This window comes from Macaca fascicularis, chromosome 12, assembly GCF_037993035.2.
Source record: "Macaca fascicularis isolate 582-1 chromosome 12, T2T-MFA8v1.1".
NCBI classification, from domain to species: domain Eukaryota; kingdom Metazoa; phylum Chordata; class Mammalia; order Primates; family Cercopithecidae; genus Macaca; species Macaca fascicularis.
Window position 1 is genome coordinate 110,313,867 of NC_088386.1, and position 27,703 is coordinate 110,341,569.

The 27,703-nt window shown below is 34.3% G+C and overlaps 1 protein-coding gene across 3 annotated transcripts in view; it reads left to right on the forward strand.

Annotated features, from left to right (window-relative positions):
- Positions 1–27,703, forward strand: part of VWC2L (von Willebrand factor C domain containing 2 like) — a 168,397-nt gene that overhangs the window by 12,353 nt on the left and 128,341 nt on the right. For 2 of the 3 annotated variants that reach the window (XM_005574199.5, XM_045368382.3), the window contains exon 3: positions 14,574–14,703. The exons of the other annotated variant lie outside the window; for it this stretch is intronic. In XM_005574199.5, the coding sequence (XP_005574256.1) occupies positions 14,574–14,703 (130 nt within the window). The remainder of the gene's footprint in view (positions 1–14,573; positions 14,704–27,703) is intronic. 3 annotated transcript variants of the gene reach the window in all.

Genomic DNA, 27,703 nt, shown 5'->3' on the forward strand with positions numbered 1-27,703 from the left:
CTATTTATTTTCACTGAGACTACTTTATACTTGGACGTAACAAAGGAGCAAAATTAGCTGTACTTACTCATGTATTTTGATGGTTTTAGAAAATGAAGACCCATTTTTTTTTTCACTTAGCAAACTCTCACCTCTCACTAGATGGCAGGAATGGAGTGTGCAAAATAGATGGCATATGCAGAAACCTCTAATTCTGTGGCATTAGAACAACAACAACAAAAATCTCTAAACTGACTGATGATCAATATCATCTAAGGAAGGAATGTTGCAAAAATTCAGATTCCTTCACCTTTCCATCTCAAATTCCAATTTAAATCATTTAAAACTATGTCATTCTAAAGGTTCTGAGATTATTATAATTCTCAGCAGGATTTGGGAATCACTGCTTTAATTCAGCCTTTTCTAGACTGTTTTCTAAGGAATGCTAGAATCTTGTGTGATTCTTCATAAGGATTTCAATTATTTTTCATGGTCAAATAAATTTGAGAAATGATACATCCTTTAACCTCTCTTGGAAATGAGCAGTACACATTAGTATACTGAGACTACTCGAGCATATTGGAAAGTAGGTTTGTTTGAGAGTTAGTCTGTAGAGTTCAACAGCTGAGAGCTCAAAAGTGTGGTGAAAATTGGATTTTAAAGCAGATCCTACCACTTACCAGCCAACTGACCTAGGACATACTACTTTACCTCCTTATGTCTCCATGTACACATCTATAAAAGAGAGATCATAGTAGACAGTACTTGGCATACACCACGTGATTTATAAAAACTACCTGACATTTTTACTACTATTACTATTAATACTAAACTATATTTAATCCAGAATTTCACAAATTTATGTGACAGTAGAACACTTTTTTTTCTCAGAACATTTATTAACATCTTAAAGTTCACAAAAGTTCAATGAAACACAGTTTAAGAAACATTTTGCTAATGATTCAAGATAGGCTAATTCCTTTATTTGATTTTTATGGGCAGTTAATGATGAAAATCTATTTTTTTCTCAGCTTATCTTTTAGTATTTTTTTTTAGTTCCCAAAATTGTATTTAATGTGATTATTTATGGAAATTTATTAATTTGTGTTACAAAAAACAAGTTAGTTGAAAATGGCTTTTTAAAAAATAGTGGTAATATCAATTACAAATAATGGATTATCTAAGACAAGGGTCAACACACTATGCTCCATGAGCCAGATCCAGTTCACAATCTACTTTATTAATAAAGCTTTATTAAAACACAACCATGCTAATTCACCACATATTGTCTATGGTTGTTTTTAGAATGTTCCAGGCACTGTATGACCCACAAAATCTAAAATATTTACTATTTGACCATATATAGAAAAGGTTTGCTGATCCTTGCCTAATCTATAATCAGATATTCTTCCCTTTCTACTTCTCTCAAACTGTGCTGTCACCAAATCCTTCTAACTTGCACTCTTGAAGGTTACAGTCATTTGGGTACTGGTGGTTATCAGTTCTCTTTTGGCAGTGCGTGGTCTCAGGGATCTCTTTTCACACAAGTAAATTTCAAAAAGTCTGTAGATGTGCCTATTTTAAATGTATACATACTTAACAGCAGGCATGTTAAGTCCTATTTCTCTGCATTCCTGACTCAGAAAAGTATAGCTTTGCTTTTTGCACTGATGTGTTATAACTTAATAATTTTCCATTTTCTGAAAATTCTCAAATAAAACAGATAAAGATTAACTTTTTATCTTTTTTATATCCCATGTGTTCTCTTTTGATAAGTCAAAAAGTTGTCTTTAATATAATAGATATACTCAGGATTATATTAAGTGAAAACATGTATACATTATTTCTGCTTACTTAGGTACTCAGTCCATTATTACATTTTTAAAATCAGCTTACATAGACAATCCATAGTTTGATCCCATTAAATAAATATCCCTTTCATATAGAGAAGCGGTAGATCTTGTGGGCTGTACCAAAATACGGAAGACAGAAATCTGACCCTCAAGGTGCTCCTAGTCTATCTAAAGGAAAAATGCAGGTGCCACTGATGACAAGTGGTTTGTGATGACTGCTCTAGGAACTCAGATGAAGAAAGAATTCAGACTGGGCACGGTGGCTCACCCCTGTAAAACCAGCACTTTGGGAGGCTGAGGCAAGCAGATCACCTGAGGTCAGGAGTTCAAGACCAGCCTGGCCAACATGGTGAAACCCCGTCTCTACTGAAAACACAAAGATTAGCCCGGCATGATAGTGGGTGCCTATAGTCCCAGCTACTTGGCAGGCTGAGGTAGGAGAATCACTTGAACCCCTGGGCAGAAGTTTCAGTGAGCCGAGTTCCAGCCATTGCACTCCAGCCTGGTTGACAGAGCAAGACTTTCTCTCAGAAAAAAAAAAAAAAGTAATTCAGTCTTAAGAACTAAAGGAAGATAGCTAAGAGTGGGGGTTTCAATGCATTAAAAGTAGTTTAGACAAAATTGGAAAGTTTGCAAACATAAAGGCAAAGCTTAGAGAAACGGTGTCAACCTGAGTGACAAGAGCATAGAGTATAGAGAGTTAGAGAGAAATAAGAGTGAGGCGGGAGCGTGGGACCAGTTCACAGCATGAACGCTAGGCTAAGGAGCTTGGGTCAAAGTCTGAACTGAGTAGACAGTCACCAAAGGGCTTAGATCAAAGAAGCAACAAAACTAGATTTGTGCCTGAAACAAATACCAATAATAGTTGGCAATTTCATTAAGTATGTTGCACATGCATTTCCTTATTAAATTATTGAATCCTAAAATATTTTCACTCCCATTTCACAAATGAGAAAACTGAGATTCAGAGAAATTTGTGCTTTTGTCTTTGTCTTATAAATGGAGATATCAAACTTGACAGATCAAGAAAGGTCTTCTAACTCTAACTCTGGTGTTTTCTCTCATATCTTATCAGCTTTGATTAATTCACTATGAACATTATGCAAGTAATGTGGTAGAGATACTGTAGTTTTCATTTTGGGTGTATATATTTCCTGTAATGTTGAAGGTGTTCAATTATAAGTCTATTTCATGTTTAGTCCCCTCTTTTTCACAGAAATGTGGCACATTGCTAACATAAGGAAAATTCTTTTCCTGCTCCAGATTTATAGGGCTTGATTGGTTTCATTTTAAAAAGCTCCCACTGTCAAAAGAAGTATGCTTCCAAGGCACATTCCTATCCATTTAAAAAACAAACTGCATTCTGAATGCAGTGAGGATTGGCCAGGATTATTTTTGCCAATTTAGAGATTAAAAACACAATTCTAAATCAGTGAAATACAAATTTTTAAAAAAGAAAATACAAAACTTGTTAATGATTCTTGCAGTCTTAGAAATGCAGACTTCTGCCATTGTAAAAACTCATGATGATTACCAAATGAACTCATGTTTTATAGTGAGAGAAGAGCCACAGCTCTCTAATACTTCACTTACTTTCACTGCATGTTAGCTTTATTGCTCTCTCCTAAATATGACAGAGAAAAAAATAAAATTGTTCAGTGTAACTTTAATTTTCCCCCAACATTAAAAATAAAATCCTGCTAAAATTGCAAACCTTTGACTGCTGAGATGTAGAAAGCTTCATTAGAGACAAAAAGGAGAATCAGAGAATTTTTCTTTTGTTAATGAGACTCTAGGACATTCACATTGAAACTAAAAGATACTTAAATCAAGACTCCAAAAACTGTGAGCTAAAGTTACCCTGTTAAAAATCTGTTTTTGGCAAGATTCTGATTAAAGATTGAAGTTTCATCTCTGTAAATAAGAATCTAATTAACTATCTAAAAATACTGTCCAATGCCATTCTCAATCGAACCTCAATTTGAGTGCAAACATTGCTGTGCTTTAGAGATGTAACACAGATTGCTTTCAAAACTCTGAAAGATGTACAATTGTCCCTAGGTATCCGCAGAGGATTGGCTCCAAATCCTCTCCAATACCAAAATCTGCAAATACTCTGTAAAACTGTAAGATACAAATTTCTTACATAAAATGGATTAGTATTTGCATATAGCCTATGCACATGCTCCCACACACTTTATTTCTAGATTACTTATAATTTCAAATACAACATAAATGCTATGTGATAGTTTGTTATACTGTATTGTTTAGTAATAATGGTAAGAAAAATAGTCTGTAAATGTTTAGTACAGACAACCATCCATTTCCTCTCCAATACAGTATTTTTGATTCACAGTGGGTTGAATCCATGCATATGAAACCCATGGATATGAAGGACTGACTGTATCTTTTACAAATTCAACATTTCAAATAATTCATAATGAATATCATTATGCCATAATAAAAATAAGTTATAACTAATATGCTCCCTTGAGGAATACACAGCCATTGCAAATGGACAGAGTGGGGAAGGAAACTCTGTTGAAGTTGAAAGCTATGATGGCAATCATAGTCATGTAATCAATGCCGCATCATTTACATGCGCTTTCACGTATTATATCATTTAGTCTCAAAACAATGCAATGAGAAAACTAGAATACTCTTAATATTAAATTAACTCCATCTTGCAAATGAAAAACCCAGGCTCAAGAGGTTTAAGTAACCTGTCCAAGGTAGAACAGCAAGTAGCATTTCATGCCAGGATTTCAGCTACAAATGTGCTTATTTCACGTTATCATATAGCAAGTTCCACTGGGTGATAGCACTAACAATTTTTATACATAGTTACAAAATCATCCCTGCTTCTGCCATACCTTGTCCCAAAGTTATACACTAAAGCAGAGAGGTTTATCAAGAAAGTATTCAGTCAAGATTTTTTAAATTAAAATGTGCTTTCATGTTACTGCCTATAAGCCATCTCAATATATTTTTGTGGAGTGAGGTAAGCTATGAACTAAGCATCAAATAATGAACTATCAAATTCAGTAGGAAATTACTGTTTGGACTTTAAAAATTAGAAATATATTTCAATACCAGCAGTTATAAAGCACTTATTATTATATTTTAATTACTCTTTCTTCATAACCTGTCAAAGTATGACATCAGCAAATAGTAAATGAAGAAAAAATTCCAATTTTTAGAAAATCTTTGCACAGAGACAGTGGCAAAAAAAAAAGGGGGGGAGTTCCTGAGAAATAATCTGATGCGCACTTCCAATACAAATAGGTTGGGTTGTTCCAGGGCGATAACTCCCATCCCTTAGACCCTAAAAGGCCTTGAATTCACTGTCATCCACACACTTTTAACAGGCTGTTATGGCTCTTTCTCTTTTCTGTTATCACTTCCTTTCAGTGTTTTCTGAAGAATAGGCCAGGTCGTATTCATCTCCTATGATTCTTTCAGGCTGTAGAATTCTCAAAGTGATGTACTCTTCCCCAACCATATGTGACCTTGTTTTATTGCTGTTGTAGGTGACTGATTCTTTGTCTGATATCAAAAATCTCTCCTTTCCAGTATCAAGAGAAAAGTTTTGAAGTTATACAGTTACTCACTTTTTTCCTGTTGCATAAATGGGTGATAAATGTAGCACCTTCAGCAGGAAAATACATGGGTTCTGATGACAGTACTCAGTTGCATTGTCAAGAATGCTTTTTGTACCAAAGCCAACTGTCAATCCAGCTTGTCAGTGAAGGACTAAGGACTGCTGCTTTTCCAGAGTATTTCAGAAGTATATGTGTGATCATCAAAACCTTGATTTTATATTAAATCCTCAAGTTTTTGCCTATATGTTTGGGCCCTCCTTTGATGATCATAAAGGCAGCTAAATTATCTTTTTCCTCTCTTAAATATACCTTGGTATTTCCTTGATAAGTATACTGTACCTACTTTAAAAAAAAAATTCTTTGATTGCAAATAAAGAGATATTGTTGCTTACCTTCTCCTTACCTACATTTTTTTAAATTTACATTTATATGTTTTCTTCATATTTCGAAAGAAGCTGCATTTTATTGTCATGAGACTCCTTGAAACTGTTGAGGAAAAATATTGGTTCTTCACACCATCAGTTTGTTGGTATAGGCAGAATAAAACTATGGGTTACCTGCCTTTAAATATATACTAAAGTATCTTTTTAAAACTTTATTTTGGAAAAAAATTATTTTATTATTTAGTATTATTTTTCTTTTGAAACAGAGTCTCACTGTGTTGTCCAGGCTGGAGTGCAATGGTGCAGTCTTGGCTCACTGCAACCTCTGCCTCCTGGGTTCAAGCAATTCTACTGCCTCAGCCTCCTGAGTAGCTGGGACTACAGTCACCTGCCACCATGCCTAGCTAATTTTTGTATTTTTAGTACAGGTGAGGTTTCACCATGTTGGCCAGGCTGGTCTCGAACTCCTGACCTCGGGTGATCTACCCACCTCAGCCTCCCAAAGTGCTGGAATTACAAGCGTGAGCCACCATGCCTGGCCAGAAAGAAAATAGTTTTAGGGGAAAAAAAAAAATAGAACATTGATAAAATGTTGTGTAACAACAATGACAAAATTTCAAGAATGAGTAAACTTTTTTTTACTTGATAATTAATAATTACAATTGGGTACTTCATCAATGTTTTCCAATCTTCTTATATTTCACTTTAGCTCAGAGTGCATGCGAATAAAAATAGAAAGATTAAATCCAGTGGTTAGGTTTTCTACTGTAACAGTACCATCAGTTATTCTTACAGAAAAGGTATTTGTCTTTCAAAAACATCAAAATTTGTTTTTAAAAATATTTCAACTCTTCTTTTAGATTTCATTTATTGGAGTAGGAGAGATACATAGTTCATCTCGGTATACCTTATATATACTACTTTGTATACAGTGTATATTTAATGAATATATTGAATATTTTTTTAATTAGATATCATATTTCTGAATTGTAGTTTGTTACCTACCTAGTTTATTATATCTACATGGGCAAAGCTACATGCACTCTGCAGTCATTTCACTAAAATGCTTATGTTTTCAACAAAAATGAAATATTTTTTGATAGACACACTGAAAATAATATATTCCACAATGTATTATCAAAATATGAACTCCACCAGAAAAAGCCAGAACAGCTACTACTTAACTCATAATGCAGATAATAATACCACGATATACATTTGCTGAGTAACTGAGATGGTTATTTTTAAAAACTCTGTGCATCTTTTTTTATTATTATTTGCTTCCTCAGTATTAAAATTCTTAAAGAAGTTTCAGCTTGATGTCCATAATTTGATGAGTTACAACCTCAGTGTTCCAAATATGCTCCAATCAATAGAGCGGATCGCTGAATAGGTCATCACAATCTCATTAGACCAGGAACGCTGAGGAGCATTTTAATCAGTGATGCTATGGGTCATCTTTTAGATGATTGTGAATTTTGGTTAAAACCCATTGGATCAGTTGATTATTAGGTGACATCTGTTGCATGCAAATTACTGGCTACAAGAGTGGCAGGGGATGCTAAATACTTTTGCAGTTTGTAATTTAATGTATATTTTAATGAAGTGAACAGTGACATTCCTGAGAGGCATCAGCAACTTTGAAACAGAGTCTTCTAAATTTTCATATGGTTTGAAAGTAATGAGATTTGTTCCTTAAAGTGATAAAAATTTATGGCATAAATTATCTCTAAAAGAAGAGTGCTTCTAAAAGCTGTGTTTTTTCCTTTGTGGAAAAGATTAGATTTTAAATAGTTGCTTAATGGGGGTTTTTTGAAAAGTAAACAAAGATGTATTTTCTTTGATCATTTTCGCTTATTATGAAAGAAATGAAGTACCCCTTGGTCTCTGAAGCCTCTTCTCACTTGATCAGAAGGAAACCCATTTATAGGGTTAGTAAGTATAAACTTGGCTCTTAGAATATATCCCATCTATTTGTGTATCCATCCCTTCAGCTTTCAACAGTATTCACAAGGAGCTTTCTAAGAATCGAGTGTTGTTTCTCAGAATATTCAAAATGTGTGCTGTTGAGCTTTGTACTCTATCCCATCCTTTTGGAAAATTGACATGTTTAAAATCAGGACTTTTTCTCAAAAACGATTTTCTAATATGCTAAATTGTTGTGCTTAATAAGCAACCATTAAAATTGATACACATTATAAAATGAGACTATCTTTTTCTCAGATCCTTTAGCAATTCCTCTGCATATATTCTTGTCCAAATTTAGTTAGCACAGTATTTTCTAATGCAATAAAAGTTGGTAATCATCTACTGCTAGATAGCCTAGTCGATGGAGTGCTTGAAGATTGACTTACCTGTGATCTGCATGATGAATATTATGAATTTAAAATTACCTTTAGATGGTGAGTTTATGTGCATTGCCATAATGTTGGAACCCAAATAGTTATTTCATGACTCACAGTCAAAAACCGTTTTCCCCAAAGTGCCCTTTATAATATTTAAATAAGACACAAACATCTCATTGACTCAAAGTCATTTACACGCATAGTGAACACAGATGAAGCCGCCCAGAGATATGGTTTAGCAAATAAGAAAACATAGATTATACATACATGATTATGCATTTTAGTTAACAAATATTTGTTGGGTATCCATCGTGCTAAGATGTCTTCTAGGTGCCGAGAATACAACAATGAACAGTATATAAGGAGATTAGAATCTATGAGGACAGGAGCAATTTACCAAAAAATGTAAACAAATCAATAAGATAAATTTCACAGACTGATGAGAGCTCTGAATGGTTGACATGTTGGACAGAGAAGATGAAGGGGCTGGATGACCTGAGTCATCAGGGAAGACCTCCCTGGAGAGGTGGCATTTGAGTTGACACCTACATGATGAGACTTCAGGAAAAGAAAATGGGTTCATTGCTTTTCATTCTTTGATTTTTCCTTAGTGATTTATAGTGACCAATCTCACCATTCACAATTACTCTTTATCTGAGGTTTCTAATAACAATTTTGATTTTAGTCACCTAAACCAATATTTATGAAATAGTCTCCTTTTGCCCTATTATCTTTACTGTATGTAGCAGGAAATCCCTTTATAATCTCGGGCCAGCTGGGACAGCATTTGGAATTGCCATACAAGGTATGTATTTAGGACCAGTCACAGTGGCTCATACCTATAATCCTAGCACTTTGGGAGGCCGAGGTGGGTGGATAATTTGAGGTCAGGAATTCGATACCAGCCTGGCCAATATGGTGAGACCCTGTCTTTCCTAAACACAAAAATTAGCCAGGCCTGGTGGTGTGCACCTGTAATCCCAGCTACTTGGGAGACTGAGGCAGGAGAATCACTTAAACCCAGGAGGCAGAAGTTGAAGTGAGCCAAGACTGTGCCACTGCACTCCAGTATGGGCAACAGAGTAAGACTCCATCTCAAGAAAATAAATGTGTATATTTGTATTCAGAGATAGCAGAAATTGCTTAAATGGAGTTCCACATTAGTTATTTAAAAACACTAAGCTGGAGAAATAACAAATTTAAAACAAATATATTAACTGCTCAAGCCACCTGATATACATATTATATATAAATATACGTATAAACAAGTAAATTTGACCTCTAATCCTAATTTCAACTAAAATTTATGAAAAAGTAGTGAGTGACAGGCATGGATACTAACGATAAGACTTAAATGTTAGACCTAAAACCATAAAAACCCTAGAAGAAAATCTAGGCAATACCATTCAGGACATCGGCATGGGCAAGGACTTCATGTCTAAAACACCAAAAGCAATGACAACAAAAGCCAAAATTGACAAATGGGATCTAATTAAACTAAAGAGCTTCTGCACAGCAAAAGAAACTACCATCCGAGTGAACAGGCAACCTACAGAATGGGAAAAAATGTTTGCAATCTACTCATCTGACAAAGGGCTAATATCCAGAATCTACAAAGAGCTCAAACAAATTTACAAGAAAAAAACAACCCCATCAAAAAGTGGGCAAAGGATATGAACAGGCACTTTTCAAAAGAAGACATTTATGCAGCCCACAGACACATGAAAAAATGCTCATCATCACTAGCCATCAGAGAAATGCAAATCAAAACCACAATGAGATACTATCTCACACCAGTTAGAAAAGTGATCATTAAAAAGTCAGGAAACAACAGGTGCTGGAGAGGATGTGGAGAAATAGGAACATTTTTACACCGTTGGTGGAACTGTAAACTAGTTCAACCATTCTGGAAGACAGTGTGGTGATTCCTCAAGGATCTAGAACTAAAAATACCATATGACCCAGTCATCCCATTACTGGGTAAATACGCAAAGGATTATAAATCATGCTGCTATAAAGACATATGCACATGTATGTTTATTGTCACACTATTCACAATAGCAAAGACTTGGAACCAACGCAAATGTCCATCAGTGATAGACTGGATTAAGAAAATGTGGCACATATACACCATGGAATACAATGTAGCCATAAAAAAAGGATGAGTTCATGTCCTTTGTAGGGACATGAATGAAGCTGGAAACCATCATTCTTAGCAAACTATCACATGGACAAAAAAACAAACACCATACGTTCTCACTCATAGGTGGGAACTGAACAATGAGATCACTTGGACACAGGAAGAGGAACATCACACACCAGGGCCTGTTGTGAGGTGGGGGCAGGGGGAGGGATAGCATTAGGAGATATACCTAATGTAAATGACAAGTTAATGGGCACAGCACACCAATATGGCAATGTATACATATGTAACAAACCTGCACATTGTGCAAATGTACCCTAGAACTTAAAGTATAATTTTAAAAATTGATAGACTATATAGATGCAAGAAAGAATACATAATTTATAAAGATAAATAGAATTTTCTAATAAAAATATTTTCATTAAATAAGTCAAAAAAAGTACTTGTAGTTTAATCATAGTAACTATTTGTTTTTGCTTAATCCCTCCAAAATTTATTCATATATTCCTCTGAATTGGCATTATTATCATTATCTTGTATATGCCATTCTGTTACGATCTTTTGATGAATGACTTTCTGCATTATCAATTTTTTCACAGTCTAAAAAAGCTGGTACTAGCTGATGAATTATTGCATTTAAAATCCTAAGCTAACCTTATTACATATATTTTCTCATTTGTACAACATAGGTGAGTGATGATTATTATTATGCCATTGACTGAGGATTGCAAGTAGTAAGTAATTCGTCTGATATCACATAGGTAGCAAGTGATGGGTTGAGGATTTATAAGCAGATAGTTTAACCTAAGAACTTATGCCTTTAATCAATATGCTATGCCACTTCTCACAAATAAAAATGCATGCTAAAGTAAAAAAAAAAAAAAAAAAAAAAAAAAACCAGTAGTGAGTGAGTGAATGTTACTTTATTTTCTAAAGAGTGCATAGAAATAAAGTGTTCTGTGAGGTTTCTTAGAAAAAGAGTTTTCTTGTATAAAATTTTAGGATGGTATAATTCAATCACCATACTTACCAATCTCTAGCTGGCAAAAGCCATGCACTAGTCATAATTTCACATGTTCTTCTTAAAAAATGCTAGTAGAAATAATTTTTCCAGGTACTTGTTTCGGCATTCTCTGTTTCTCTAAGGATAGCTTTATTCTTTAACCTTTGGTTTTACAGGGACATTTTCAAGTTTAATCTATAGTTTTCAACATGGAACAACCCAATACAAGGAAATCTGTAACCAGCTCAATGCTTAAGATGTAAAGATTTATCCAAAGAACCATGAGTTTTATACTGTAAGTGGGAAGTATTTTTAAACTTAATGTCAAAGTAGCACCCTGCACACTCCTAGTAACTTATTCCTGTTCAAGCAATATCTTTTTACAAATGCAGGGGCAGGCAGGGGCAATGGAGAAAGTCAAGTTGAGCAAGAGGACAACAATAGTTCCGGAATTGTAAGATTATGAAAGGGAAGAGGCTTGGCACGTCTGGAGAGGATGGAAAGGGGTTCTAGCGTGAGGTCGATGGGTTACATTTGATTGAGTGTTTACAGTGGGATCAGAGGGGGCACATGGAGGCTTGACACGAGAAAAAGTGCACTAAAATAGAGACAGATCATTTGTAAAAACAATTTAATGAAAACAGAAGAGGAAATCACATGCGTATAAGAGATTCTGAGTCAGAAAGGGATGGCGTACAGTACATAAATAAAGCCAAGTTCAGGGCAGGGTGAGAAGCCACCAATGATTAATGTGATGTTTTTACTTTTCTCATTTATGTTTTTCACTATTCAAACCCTCTTCAAAGAATCAGATATACTCTTATCACTAAGCCTTGTGGTCTTAGCTCTTCGTCAGAATATTTCTCAGTTTCCAATGCTTTATTGGTCTTTACTGAATTATTACCTGTTAACACTTCTCCAGATGCCTGCACATCTACTTACCGGGCTCCAAAGCTTGAAGATGCTGAGGTCCCCAAGAATGCAACCCTTGTGGCCACCTAACTTTGGCAACTACAGTTTTCTAACTCACATTTGTAGAAAGTTAAAAAGCTCTAAGTTTCCATAATCATCTCATTATGCACCAAACACCCAAGTTAATGGACTTCTCTTTCTTAGCGAGAGCATCAGTACACAGAATGGTGATTCTTGTTACCAAGTGGCAGTCCATTATAGCAGTTAGGCTACTGGATTCAAATCCTGCCTTTGCTTCTTACTACCATAGGCCCTGGGAAAGCTATTAAACCTTTCTCAGTCAATTTCCTCATCTGTGAGATGAAGATAAAAACAAGTCTTGCTTCATAGAATTATTACAAGAAATAAGTGAGTAAATATAGGAAAATTGCTTAGCACAATGTCAGTGTTTACATTAGAATGATGTTCCTCATCAGAGTTGGGAATCTAATCATTCAACAAATCTTTCTTAAGACTATAGTTATTTTGAAGTAAACATTTTGAATTTGAAAATTAGGATTCTCTTCAGAATTTTTATTCCCTGAATCAGTTCACTAGAGTTGTACAAACCAGCCCTTCCTTCAACAAGAAGGAAACCAGAAAGAATAAACAATGCTAGCTGTGGGGAAAGGATTATACTAGTGGCTTCCTTTTTCCCCCATATTGGCAGTAAATACAATCCAAGTCTTTGCTGCATTTCAGAAGGCTATGTGAAAATACTTCTTTGTAATTAACCAAGGAAAGGGGAAAATTCTGACAAATTTGCTTGGGAATCTTAGATATCACAATGAGGTTTGCAAAATAAGGAGCAAAAGAGCAACAAGAGTTTCCATCTCTTATTTGCTAATTTTCTCCATTAAATAATGTACTGTAGATTCTAATCTTTTTCTTAATTTGCTGAGATTATTTAGCAGAAAAGCATCAGAAAAATCTCAACCTGAGAATGCAATAGATTTCTCTGAAATCTTTAAACACAACTCACCACATGGTAAAGACTTTAACTGCACACTTCAAAAATGTATTGATCATGTTAACAAATAGCAATACTTTACCACAGATCCTATGGCTAATTGTTTTGTTCATACTAAATTTGAAAGCAAAGTAATTTAAAGTTAGGCTTTCATTCTCCAAGCAAAAAGCAAAAACAAAATGAATTTTTAAAATAATTAGTTGAAGGGTTGCCATCTACACCTACAGACTGCCCGAGTTAAGCAGCATTGATATTACACAGATTGTCAGATCCAGGGAAGAAATAAGAGCTGACAAGGGTTTTGGACAGTAGTCACTGAAACAAGGGAAGAGGGCTTTAATTAGCACAGTTTGCAGGTGAGGATCTGTGGCATCAGATTGGAGGCAGAACTTTCTAAGAACAAATGGCTTGATTTGAAAAGTGTGGACATTGTATGACTTCTGACACCTCCAAATTTTCATTCCAGAATTTTAAACTTCTGTTCCATGAGAAAAGTAGAGATAGAACTTACAAAGGATGAGAAAGTCAGAGGGTGGCCCCTGCTTTAGATTATTTGTGCCATAGGCAGTTTCTAGAAAGGAAACAGAAAATTCCAAACACTCTCGGTTGGTAAGTACTGCAAAAACAAATGTTCTTTTCTGATGCTTAATTTTTTTCCCTTAATTATCATTTTTAGTTCCATTTTTAGAGTCTTTGACTCTTACATAGTGGCTTTTTAAGCCAGTCGATTTGTTCATTCATAAAAGCAAGCAGGCAAGATGAAAGGTATTCACTGAATCTTTCAAGAGGCAGTACCTGGATGTTTGGTTCCTAAATGCAATCTTCTCTAATATTCACATAGAAAAATGCCATTTGAAGTCTAAGTTAGCTTGAAAAAGAGTTCACACAAAGGGTACAGATGTCCACTTACCATTTTCTTGTTTCTCAGTAATTCTCCTTTCTCAAGAAGAATAAAATGACAGATGGCAAAAATTATCTTACATGTTCCAGTAGAATGCCTATTTACCAGAGGAGGTCAGAGCAATCAGTACATCTGGAAAACAAACCAGGAGATGACATATTAGTTATGCAAATATTTCTCTGGAAAGTAGGAACATAAGATATAGGAAAAGTCATAAACAGGTGCTTTACTTGTTCACAGCATCCCGAGTGCAGGTTGTAATCCACTGTGGCTTGGGTATCTAGGTTGCCTTTCACCGGGGGAGAATGATCATAGACATGGTAAATGGAATTAATACAGTAAAGCCAAAATAATAAGCACTGATGTTTTGTCTTCTGACAGCATATGAATGTGCAAGCATTAAGTTATAGGAGAAAAGGGGCTAATTTTAGATTTGTTCCTAGCCCTCTCCATGTGAATGGTGTCGCTGTGAGCCCAGCAATGAAGTTCACTGTGTTGTAGCAGACTGCGCAGTTCCTGAGTGTGTCAACCCAGTCTATGAACCAGAACAATGTTGTCCTGTCTGCAAAAATGGTAAGACCACACTGCATTAGCTTTCGAAGAGGGGTTAGCACAAAATACAAATATCTCACTACTGCACACCATTCAATGCAAGAGCCCTCTAAGATCTGCCTGTGGCTTTCCAATATGGGCATGGCGGATGTATAGTTTTATCCCACCTTAAAGTGAAAATAAAGCTGCAGTGGGTTTATCGTGCAGCTTTCCATCTGGGGAATTAAAGCTGTTGTAAGCTGACTTTGTTGTGATCCCTATTATTTCGTGTCGATTTAAAAGGAGGATATTGGAAAGAACACAGTACCACCCTTTTGTGGTGACTGCATTCCTCTCTTTTGTAGAGCCAATGGAGCAGTTCACCCCATTTTGTGGTACATGACCCAGGATATAGAGTAGGGTAAAAGCCAGGTATTTTGTTTTGAACATAGATAAGACCTTAGGTTTGAAGTTAAATATAAAATTCAAGAAATAGTAAATAAAATTATCAATGCACTTAAATTGAAGTAATAAAAAGTTTAGGGCTTTTATTCAAGGTTTTTATTATAGTGGAACTATTCTCTCACAGTAACTGCTACAGAGGGAAACTTCTTTTATTTACAACATTATAGTTTCCTTTTTGTCCCTCATGGAATGGAGAGGTTGAACCAACTATAATATCCCAATCACCCCAAATCAACATGATGCTGTAGAGAAGACAATGCAATGCTATAAACCCAAGACAGTGCATCAACAGAGCCAATAGCGCACTTTGCCTTGTGACCATGTACTACCAAAAAGGAAAAAATAATTCTTTACTAGGCCACACTCCACAAATGTTCCCTCTGTCAATAATATTGCTTGAAAAATGGTTCTAGCCCCTAATTAAGATAAGCTCACTCACTCTCATGCTAAATTCCTATCCCTTTTCTTGAGTTGGCAGTGGCCATCTTTCTCTGTTATTTTTTGCTCTGAATTTGGAGCTCACTTACTAATCTTTTCCTTTACAGAAGGATAATTAGTAAAAATAAGCATAAAGTTATCTTTTATCTTTTATAAAAGATAAAAAAATCTTTTTGAAAGATTTTTTAAGTAGCTCTGGTTGTTTCTGATAATTTTTTGTGTTTTGGTATCTTCCAAAGGACTTATTAAAAACCTTTGTGACATTTTCCAGACACAGGTTTTGCTATTTCTGATCATAGAAATCCAATAACTTGAATATTAAGTTGCTCATCTGGCTTCTCTTTTTCTTCTTATCTCCTTTCTCCAATCTACCTGTCATAGTGACCATCTCTCTCACTTAGCAGGAAGAAATAACGCTCCTAAAGTTCTAACTCATCTAACATAAATATATGCAAAGATATCAAATTTAAGACTTCAGAATTTTAAAGGGACTGAAGAAACTGGAAAAGATACAAGAAAGAACAATAAGATGATTTAATGGTTGAAAAATAGGACCTATGGGGACAGACAGAAAGAGTTAGCATAATTTGTCCTAGAAAAGAGATGGCTCAGGTGAGACCAAACTGTCATAAATATATGAATGGTGAGTCTAAAGTAGAAGAGAAAGTGTTATTTTTCATTTTCTCCAAGGATAAAAGGAAGAAAAACTCAGCTACCTAATCAATCTTTAAAAATTGGATTGACAGGTCTTGGACTGAAGACCGCATTTTTTTTTCTTTTTTCCCCTAGAAACAACTGTGTAAACAAGTCCTTGAGGCTCTTTCCTTCCCCAGGTGGCTCTGGTTAGCTTTGTCGCACTTTTAGCTTTGTCTCACTTTTAGCTTTGTCTCACAATTATGGTTATAGTTAAAATTTATTGTCTAGACACTTCCAGCATACTCGTAGAATTAGAACATGTAATGCATGTTTAAAATAGTTTTTACACATGCATCTATCACATCCTTCTAGCGATCCTACACTAAAGCCCATAATATACCCAGAGTTAATGTCTATGTCATATGTTAAATCAGCCACTACAAACTAGTCACACTTAATTTGATGTCGTCCAAGATTATCCTTTTTCTCTCAATCATGTCAGAGTAGAAATTTTTCTCCAAATGAAATCCTCTTTGTACAAAAGTGTATAATGAATAGACTTTATTTGTTCAATCAGTTAATTAATTAGTAACCACTGGTATTTCTGATAAACAGATGCTAAGTACACAAGGTATATTAGTTAAGTTTTCTGATTTTTTTAAATCATAAAGCACTGTGAAATGGCCACTTCTGTTCCCTCTTGGTATTTCCAAACAAATTTGCTTTTCTTAAATAAAGAAAATGAATCTGAATTTAAATTAGTGGAAGGACTGGTTGTAATATAACATTATGAGATGTTATCTTTTTGTTATTAAATGCCGCTAGTCACATATGCCCCAAAACTAAAGTATAATCATTGCCAAAGAAGAGTATATAAAGAACCACTGAAGACTCCTATGACCACGAATGGTACCAATAATTTTATTGAGAAGACAGATTGAATCCCAGGTTTTATTGGCTCTTATTCTAAGCTTAGCCCAGAAAAGAGAAAGAGACGAATGACATATAGAAGACTTGGAGAAAAATAAATGTTTATTATGACAGCATAACTGAAATAACTTAAATTTCCAACACATGATTTAAGTCTATCTCATTATATATGATTATTAACTATAACCATAATAAATATGCCCATTATAGTGTAAACTATTTTAAATATAGTTGCTATGTTCATAGATTTTTTAAAAACAAAAATAAGCTAAAAATATATCCTATGGATTCAAGGTAGACGCAATGAATTTTAACTTATAAACAGTCGTAACATTTTCTATATTTTCTTAAATCTTCACAAATGGTTGTTTTGGCGGGCAAGTAATTTTCAGTTTGCATAAATGCTGATTATCTTGGCTGTCAAATACTTTCTTTTTTCATATTAAAATTGATTTTTCTGCCTTCCTGAATTACAACTTGCCAAAAGCACAAGGCATTAAAGTTATAAAACTTTTAAAATATGATATAAACTTTATATTAAAGATATAAACTTTTGAATGTGATAGAATCCATCACACCAAACCTTATAACTCCACATTCAGCTAACATAGAAATATTTGTTTTGATATTTAAGAGCAAACAAAACAAGGAAGCATAACAATTTTTTCTGTAGAACACTTTACCAATGAAAATAAACAATTATCTTTAGAAATAAATATTTTAATATTATAAAGTGCAGGGAAATCTACTCCCTAAGTAATGGTACCATGTCTTTATTCTTGATAATATAATTTTAAGAATAAATTTAAGAACAAGTATTTCCAGGAATTTTCTCTAATTGTATAAAGAAGAGAGTTTTAAATTGTCTTGTCTCAGTGATTACCATAAACAAGATTTTCAATGGTTATCAATGACTATACCCAAACTATAAAATATACAGTAATCTATTCATATTAAAATTAGTTCAGCACCAAGAATAGTCTATCAATGTAGCCTGAATAAAATAAAAACACTAAGGAAAGATATGAATGACTGGACAGAGTCTATGTAAGACTCATAATAGGAGGAAAAAGATGAGAGTAATTTTTTATTTGGTGAGAATTGGGATTGACATAGGAATTTATTGTTTCTAAAAATATTAAGCATTTGTTTCTCTTTCCTTTACACAGCTCCAAGAGCTAGCAATACAAATGCCTTCCTGAAAAATATGACATTTTCAGACTGTTTTTCTTTCCCTAAGATTGTGTTACTTTGACCTATCTCTCAGCCCCAGGCCTTTCCATGTGAATTAATGAGCACTTTTTATGGATTTTTGTTTTTATGGTATGAAAAAAATAATTTAGCACAGCATCTGTTTAAAGAAAACATTATGGCTTGGAATGTCACAGAAATATTTCAAACATTTGGAAACTGATCATAAATTTGACTAGTAATGTGGCTGTAAGTATATATTATATACATACAGCTAAGAATACCCATCATTTATTTTTGTATGTGAATTAATATTAATTTCAAACTCTTGCTCTGCAGCCACTCATTCCATTCTTCAGTTGTTCATACATGCTAATATTTTTGTCCCAAGTCATTAAGAATCCATAGTTATAGAATGCTGAATCTCTGCATTAAAAAATAAAATATGTAGTCAGTTATCAAAATATTTGATCATTGGAGCATCCAAATGACAGACTGCATTTTTTACATTTCATTAGCTGGTATGGCAGTGAGTTCTGTGTTTTCACTGGAATATACAGTCAGTCATTATTCAAGGCTCAGAAGGAAATGTTACCCCATGAAAAATTTGAAAAGACAGAACGCTCCTACAAAATCCTGTATACACATTAAGTTTTCAGTTCCTTTCAACTAAAAGTCACAAGCCCTGTTCAAATATTTAATTCTATGTCCCTCACTCTTTTCTAGTTTAGTAGTGATGCAAAAAAGCAGAAAATAAACTAGGCAAAAGGGCAAATATTAATAGAAAAGAAGGGGACAACAAAGGGGATGAGCCATGCACAAATAAGAAAGAGAAGGGACTTCACAGCCACCCAATACCTTCTAAAGGTCCTTGGGAGAACATATTTGCCAAAAAAAATTGTTAATATCTCTAATATACAAAGAGCTCCTTAAAATAAATAAGGAAAACAATTCTACAGGGAAGGAAATGGGCAAAGAGCAAATAAAGGAAATTTACATAAGAAAATGAATTGTCTAATAAATATATAAAAATATATAATACTTAATCACCAAAAGGATAAGGAGATAGAAATAAAAAAATAGGAAGCCAATTTTTTATTGATGATAATGTGGGATTGATGGTGCCTCATTTCAGCAAAAAAGAAAGAGTTGAGAAGAGTTAAGAAAGAGTGGAGAAAATGTTATAAACTTTTAACAAGACACTTTCTTTCAAAATGTTTACATCACTGAAAGTCAGCAGTTTCACCTTTTGTACTTTGTCTCACATTCATGCCATTTTAAGAGTGAAAAGTTGGTAGAAAACCTAATAATTCTTCACTGGGGTAATTAAATAAAAACAGCCTTTTAAAAGACTACTGATATTTTTTACTGCCAGGTAAAATAAAGCAAAAACTGTATAGAAGAATACATATCATTTTGTATGTAATATAATGTATACTATATATCTAATGTGTACATTTTATGTTACATAATTTAAAATAAGATAAATATGTATCTTATAATAAAATAAAAATCTTATTTTATTTTATTTTGAGACAGAGTCTAGTTCTGTTACCCAGGCTGGAGTTCAGTGGCATCATCTCGGCTCACTGCAACCTTCGCCTCCTGGGTTCAAGCGATTGTCCTGCCTCAGCCTCCCAAGTAACTGGGATTACAGGCACCTGCTACCATGCCCGGCTAAGTTTTGTATTTTTAGTAGAGAGGGGGTTTCACTGTGTTGGCCAGGCTGGTCTTGAACTCCTGACTAGTGATCCTCCCACCTCAGCCTCCCAAAGTGCTGGGATTACAGACGTGAGCCACTGTGCCCGGCCAATAAGATACCATTTTAAATAGATAGTGAGTTTGTATGTGTAAAGGAAAAAATGTAAGTGGCTACATAATAGAATGTTAATAATGATTCGATGATTAGTTTTAGGCAGAAGTGAGAAAGTAGAGAAAAGAGCTAACGTCTTTAAAACATTAAATATTTACAAATTAACAATAAAAACAATAGAAAGATGTGAACAGGTAGTTCACATACAAAATACAAAGTTTCACAAAATACAAAAATTATTATCTCACTAAAAAATCAAATTACATTATTTTTAAACCCATTTTTGCATGTTGCATTGGTGTAGTTCTGAAAGAATACACACCAAATTTTTAACAGTAATCCAGTGATCAGAAGAGGAAGTAAGAAGTGGAAGTAAGAATCTAGAAGCAGGGAAATTTGATATTTTATTTCACAGGCCTCTTTGTTAAATAATTTTTACAAATCTATATATTTATAATTTAAAATATTTTATCAAACATTTGAAGAAAAAAATCCTAATTTTATTGAAATTTTTCTAGAGAAAAGGCAAGAAAAAAGCTTTCTTTTTTTAAATGGTGTATAATATTGATACAAACCAAAGATTGCAAACTGAAAAAATGAAGCTAAAAAGCTACCTTGCTTATGATTACTAATGGAGAAATCTTAAATAAAATACCATTACAAAATCCTTGATCTAAATCCCTGAGTTCTAGATTTTACAGAGGAAATGCAGTTCATATATTGTATGATATATTACTAGTGGTCTAGGAAAGCATTCTTCAATCAATTACATGAACATTTCTGCAACAAAATATGTAATAATGATACTAAGGAGACTGGATAAATATAATGAAGAGTCTAATATCATCTCAGGTCAGGGTTTAATCTCACCTGAGTTTTTCTATCAAAGTCATGAAAAGGCCGGGTGTGGTGGCTCTCGCCTGTAAGCCCAGCACACTGGGAAGCTGTAGTGGGCAGATCACAAGGTCAGGAATTCGACACCAGCCTGGCCAACATGGTGAAACCCAGTATCTACTAAAAGAAAAACACTGTGTGGTGTGTGCCTGTAATCCCAGCTACTCAGGAGGCTGAGGCAGAAGAATTGCTTCAACCCGGGAGGTGGAGGTTGCAGTGAGCCAAGATCATGCCCTTGCACTCCAGCCTGGGTGACAGAACAAGACTCCGTCTCAAAAAAAAAAAAAAAAGAAAAGAAAAATTCTTGAAGAAACTGGATTTTCAGAGATTGTGAGAAAGGCATTGTATATTTTGTTAGCAAACAGAAGCTAGCAGCAGATTAAAATCATTACACAACCTAACCAAGTGGGATTTAGTAGGGATCTGCAAAGATAGTTCAATATTAGGAACCCCATTAGTATAATTTGCCTTGTTAGTAAATTGAGGAGAAAGAGCATGTTATCATTTCTATAAAATGACATTATACATGAATACGCAAAAAGTAGTGACAAATATTCTTGATAAAACAAGACTGAAGTGGACAATTTTTGCATGGTAAAAATATATCTACCTCAGCCTAAAAGGCCAGAATTATGTTTAGTAGGTTAACACTAAAGATATTCTCCCGATAAAGTCAGGTATAGACAAGGATGTCTACTATTATTTTACATTTCAGATAGATAGATAGATGAATACATCCATACTAGCTAATGTAATTAGAAAAGAGAATTCAGAAGAGGAAAATTAGAAAGAAGGAGGTAAAAATGTCACTATTTGCAGATGATATGAGATTGTATTCTCGAAAGCCCCAAGAAAATTGGCAAAAACTACTATAAACAAGAGAATTTAGTGAGATAATGGTACAAAATGAATGTGCAGATGTCAAAACATATATATACAAACACACACAAACATATAAAATATATGTATTAAATATATGTATTTAAATATATGTATTAAACATATATGTATTAAAAGAAAATTTTGGCACTAGTGAATGATGCGGAGATATCAATAAAATATAATAGAAAGTTTAACAGACCTAACTACATATGAAAATTTGGTATGCGATGAAGTTGTACTTCACATCAACGGCGGAAAGCAGGTTTGTAGAACAAACCGTGCTGGGAAACTGGGTAGTTAATCAGGAGAAACAATTTAATACCTACTTTATCCCATAATTCTCATATAGAAAGAGCTCTTAGAATTGATTGTTTTAAAAAGATCAATGACTCTATTTTTAAAATGGGCCAAAAACTACAAAAGGCATTCCAGAGAAAATGAATAAACATTAATTTGGGGGGATACATATTTTACAAAAGCCACAAAGTTTATTAAAACCATTAAAAACAATAAGGAAACAAATCAGGTTTCTAAATGTAAAAACTCAAATGTATTAGATTATCTAACAATAAATTAAACAGAAATTCTATACAATTTTCTATGGGATGTAACTTTTTAAATAAGTTGACAAAATAAACATTTCTTGTGAAAATTTTAAATACATGAAAAAATGCATTTGGGGCATGGGAAAATTCAACCTACCAGCTGTATTAATATATAAAATGTAATTTTAACCAATGTGCTATGGGAACAGAAATAAACAGAAGTGACTAGAATCTAAAAAAGTAACCCATGTGTGTATTACAATTTAGTATACAATTAAGGTGACATCCAAATATCTGGTTAGAGAATGTATTGTTCTAGAAAAGTTCATTTTTTTAAAAAAGTAAAATTATATTACTACCTTACCTATTATATAAAAAGATAAAAAAATTAAGTTGGATTAAAATTATAAATCTAAAAAATAAAATCATGAAGGTATGTTGAAAATACTGTAAATATTAACTTGTTCTGAGAATAGGGAAGCTCTTCCTAATCATAAAAGCAAATAGTTTCTAAAAGAAAAATTGTATAAGTAACATATAATTTCCTCTACAAGTTTTTTCACATATTAAAAGAAGATTGCTACCATGCTGAGTAATTAGGTTAAGAAAAATAAACAAAAAAATATAAATAAGATAACATCTAATTTAGGAAAGGTAAAATGTAGCAAGCATTCTCACACACTACTGGTAAAAGTACAAATGATATATGCTCTCTGAACAGTAGTAAAAATGTATGAACCTTTAATGCGACAATGACATTTTTAAAAATAATGAGGTAAGAATTTTAAATGATGTATATGAATATAGTTGTTATAAAGTTCTTTGATAATAGCAACGACTTGGAAAAACTGAAACCTAAATATTTAAGAATAAAGTGATTGTTTAAAGAAACCACAGTATATCTATAGGTACTACTAAGAAAGCATTTTAAGTAATATTATAGAAAAAAAAGCATTTCCCTCACAAATATGTTTATAATATTAAACTAACGAGCCAGAAACTATATATATGTACATACATATATATGCATACATCTTATATGTACATATATATGCATATATATTATATGTACATACATATATATAGTTATAGGTCATATAGAGAGAGACCTATTTTTAGTAAAAATAAAATACATGTATAGGAAAAAGACTAGAATGAAATACTTCAGAATATTAGTACTGCTTAACTCTATATGATATAAATCTACATGCTAATAATTTTTATTTTCTTCCTTTGACAAGCCTGTATTTTCTAAATTTCCTGCAACAAATCCATATTATCCTTGTGATTTAAAATTACTATTAAAAGAGAAAATAGAATTTATAACCGATGATGTAATTATTTCTTTTATTAAAAAAGCAATCAATAGCATGTTCCTTATTAGAAATTATACTATGACTTCCTATTAAAATTTGTACTCTATAAACTAATTAACCAACAAATAATTTCTGCCACTTGACTTGTCAACACCTGTAATATGAGATTCTTTTCAAAGCATTTAGAAAGCCTCATTGACCATTTTATGCACCTATTAGGGAAATTGCTAAAATATTCACCTAAGTATATCCATTTACATTTTTATGAAACTATGTGAAAAACCAGCTTTTTAAATTTGAGAATTGGGTGCAAATTGTTCACCTTAATTTAGTATGTTCTCACTTCTTTTTAGGTAGACAATTAGTGATAAGCATAACAAACATGAAACAAACACACTGAACATGAAACATTTTCTGGCAGCTGCACACATACGTTGGCTGCAGAGCCCCTGAAGCAGTTCATGATGCAAGCATGTCCTATGAAAGGCAGTTTCAAAGCCTGCATCTCTACAACTGAAGGTCAGAATTATCATATTCTTATAAACTAGATGTCAAAACAGAGTAATTATAAATAGCTATTTTAATAAGCCACAAACAATAATTTCCTATTCCTTTCATAAAGCTTCCTCCAAAATATGAAAGAAAATATTTATGTTTATATTCTCTTATACCAACAGGATTCCCTCTTAATTCATCAGCAAATTAGATTTTAGAAGTATTATTTTACAATGTTGACACAATAAAAATTAATGCCACATTCATTGCCTGCTAATCATGTTGTTTCTAGAATTATCAGGGCTCTCTGGTCTTCGAGAAAATGCAGAAAGGAAGGGTAATGTGCAAAATTTTGAATGTTTTCTGTGTTTCTCACTTAAGATATGGAAAATACTTGGGGACTATTTTTTCCCTATGTAAATGTTTGAAATGTTGAGTCCAGTCCCCTAACAAAACACATATTTTCTCCCTTGAAAACAGACACATTAGGAAGTTGCATGCACTTCTTCAAGCGGTATGCAGTACTTTAATGTTCAGTACCCCACTCTGCAGGAAGCTTGAGAGACTGATGGAAGGGTGTTGAACACATACATATGGAAATTTTTTCATAAACATTCATATAATCTTGGAGATAATCGGACTCAAAAACAGTAGCAAGGTATACGGTTGAGTGCATCCCTGAGAATTATTCTTAAACTTCCTTCCTGTCTCATTCTTGAACCTCTCTTCACTTATGGTTTTTATAGAATATTCCTGTTTTCTAGGATTGTAGACAGACTCTCTAATAAAACACCTCTGTGAAGTGTGCATGGTAGAAAATGGGAAACTGGGATCACCTTGGAAGTTGGATATAGTTTCAGAATTAAATGCGGTGGGGTCTGACTGGGAAGTCAAGGCAGTCACTGTTGCCAAGATTCATGAATACCTAGAAATAGCTCTCCAGAGAGGTTCAAACCGCTGGCTATGGGAGAGCCTCACTGAAAGTGCAATGCAACTCCTCAGTCTCAGGAATGGTGAGTCTCCAGTCCACAGCGACCCCCAAGCTCTTCTTCACAGAGCCCAGACATCCATCTCTCTCTCAGAGGTACCCAGAGATCAAGTGGTCACTGCTCACACTGAAGGCACAAATTAAGGCACACAGCCTAGCTTCATCTAAACCTCCTCTCCGTTGTAGACATACTAGGAAGTTACATTCACTTCTTCACTTCACATCAGCATTGGGATGTAATAGCCTAAGCTTTTCAGGGAATTGGAATCCCAGTGCCAACTGTGCCCTACCACCCCACCACCATTCCCTGCACAGGTTTGTGTAACCTTTGTGCAGGCTGACTAAAATAAAAACAAAGCTGTGGTGTGTTCTTCATCCTTAAATTTAAACGCCTTCAAAAGAGTTCAGGCAAGATGAGCCTAGAAGGCCTCTAGGAGGTTATCCCTCTATATTCCTCGGAAGTTTTACACATCCGGAACAAGAGACTCTAAAGTTCAGATTCCTCAGGCACAGAGTCTCATATTCCCTCAGTCTAAACCTTCTTGGGCCTTTGCATCTCCACATCATTGTTGAAGAAGGAACCCCAGAACTCTGGGTGCTCCTGAAAAGATCCTAACCCCTCCTTTCCCAACAGTCACTGTCTTACCCTCACTGCCTGGCTTGGTAATCTTGGGACTGATCTTGTAATGGCCTTTTTTCCCTGCTTGTCTCAGACCCTACAAGAAGCCCAGGACCACCAGGGCATCCCTCAAACCCTGGACTGTGATCCCCATATGGTTCTATGAGCTGTGAGTTAACAACCCAAGTCACCACCGACCACTCCATTTTGCTGCTTTATTGTTCTCCACCATACCTACTGCCACATAAATAACTATGTTACCTATTGACTTGCTGGTCTCCCCTCCTCAGGACACAAGGGTAAACCCCATGAAAACAAGGATTTCTATCTATTTTTTCACAGTTTTATTCTTACTATGTACAACATATTGCAGATGCAAATATATATGTTTGTGAATAAATGAATCCACGCACACCCATATTGTATCTTCAATATAGTTGTAATTAAATAAGAAGTCTGATTATTTGAGCTATTTTTAATTACCTTTTGAAATGCGTTTGTTTTCTATTTCATACAGAACAACCTTCACATGGAGAGTTTAGGATGCATTGCTTAGTGGGAAGGAATGTGCTTCTCAGAAGATTACTTTTCTAATTAAGTTTGGTTTAGTTTCCCCTAAGATTAGCCTGCACACATTAATTGATAGGAGGCAGAGCCAGATGATCTAGAAAAGATAGACGGATTGCCAGGGGAAACAAAGTCTAGCTTGAACTTTTACTGTTTCATAATCTCACTATGGATACCTAAAGTTGTTTATTAAGAACAGACTTCATGTAATGTGTGGGTCACTTTAGTGCAAAATTCATGTTATACATTACCCAGTATCATTCTCAATGATATATTTATCAAATTCTAGAGATAAAATATGTTAATGTCTGCAAAGCACCTGAAACATATCAGGGCTTAATAAACAAGAGCTAGTGTTACTTAATAGTTATGTTAATTATCATTAGACCAGCCATTGAGAAAACATGTGAAAAGGGCAGCTGTCCCCTCAGCAGGTACCATCAACAAACATCCCTTTCCACCCTATTCTCCCAGCACTCATTGCCCTCTGACTCATCCTACAGGCACCTATCCTAGGTGTCTTCCCCTCTATGGGCCAGAACCCTCCTCCTGCCCCCCATCATCCAAGGTTTGCTCTTCCCCACATTCCAACGAATTGGGGCTGTATTATATGACTGGTCATCTGATTAACCCCAAAATGCTCCACCTTGGGAAAATATATGTAACTAAACTGGTGTGTTTAATACCTGATGTCCCAGCTATTTCCCTCAAATGTTTAGTGGCATTCATTATGCAAACTGTAGAAGGGAAAGGGATTGCGAGTGTGAGAGTATTTTTGAATGTGTGTGGGTACCTAGATATATACTGTGGTAGGCTAGAAGTGTTGAGCAGATTTTCTGTCCATCTCAGATAACATAGCATAGGGGGTTGATCAGACTTTTTAAGAGGCTGGAAAGCCATGAGAATTGACCAAATATGTGATCTGAAACATTTTGGTAAAATCAACAGAATTTAATATGAAGACAAGAAACAAAGAAAATGTGCCTTGATATCAGAGCAGTGGGAGAAAAAATTGATTGTAGGGGATAATAGCTAATTCTAGATATTACATTATGCAACTTAAAAATAAGTCAGAAATATGGCATAAAACGCGAACAAAGGAAACTTGCAACCAATACCTCTTTTGACATGTGGTGATTGGGAAATCCTCCAAGAATTGTTGTGGCGGTGGCAGGAAGCCCTTGCAGCAAGACCTCTGATATTTAAATGTAGCTCTGAGCTGCTTCAAATCAATCTATCAGAAATGTTAAACCTCTTTTGAAA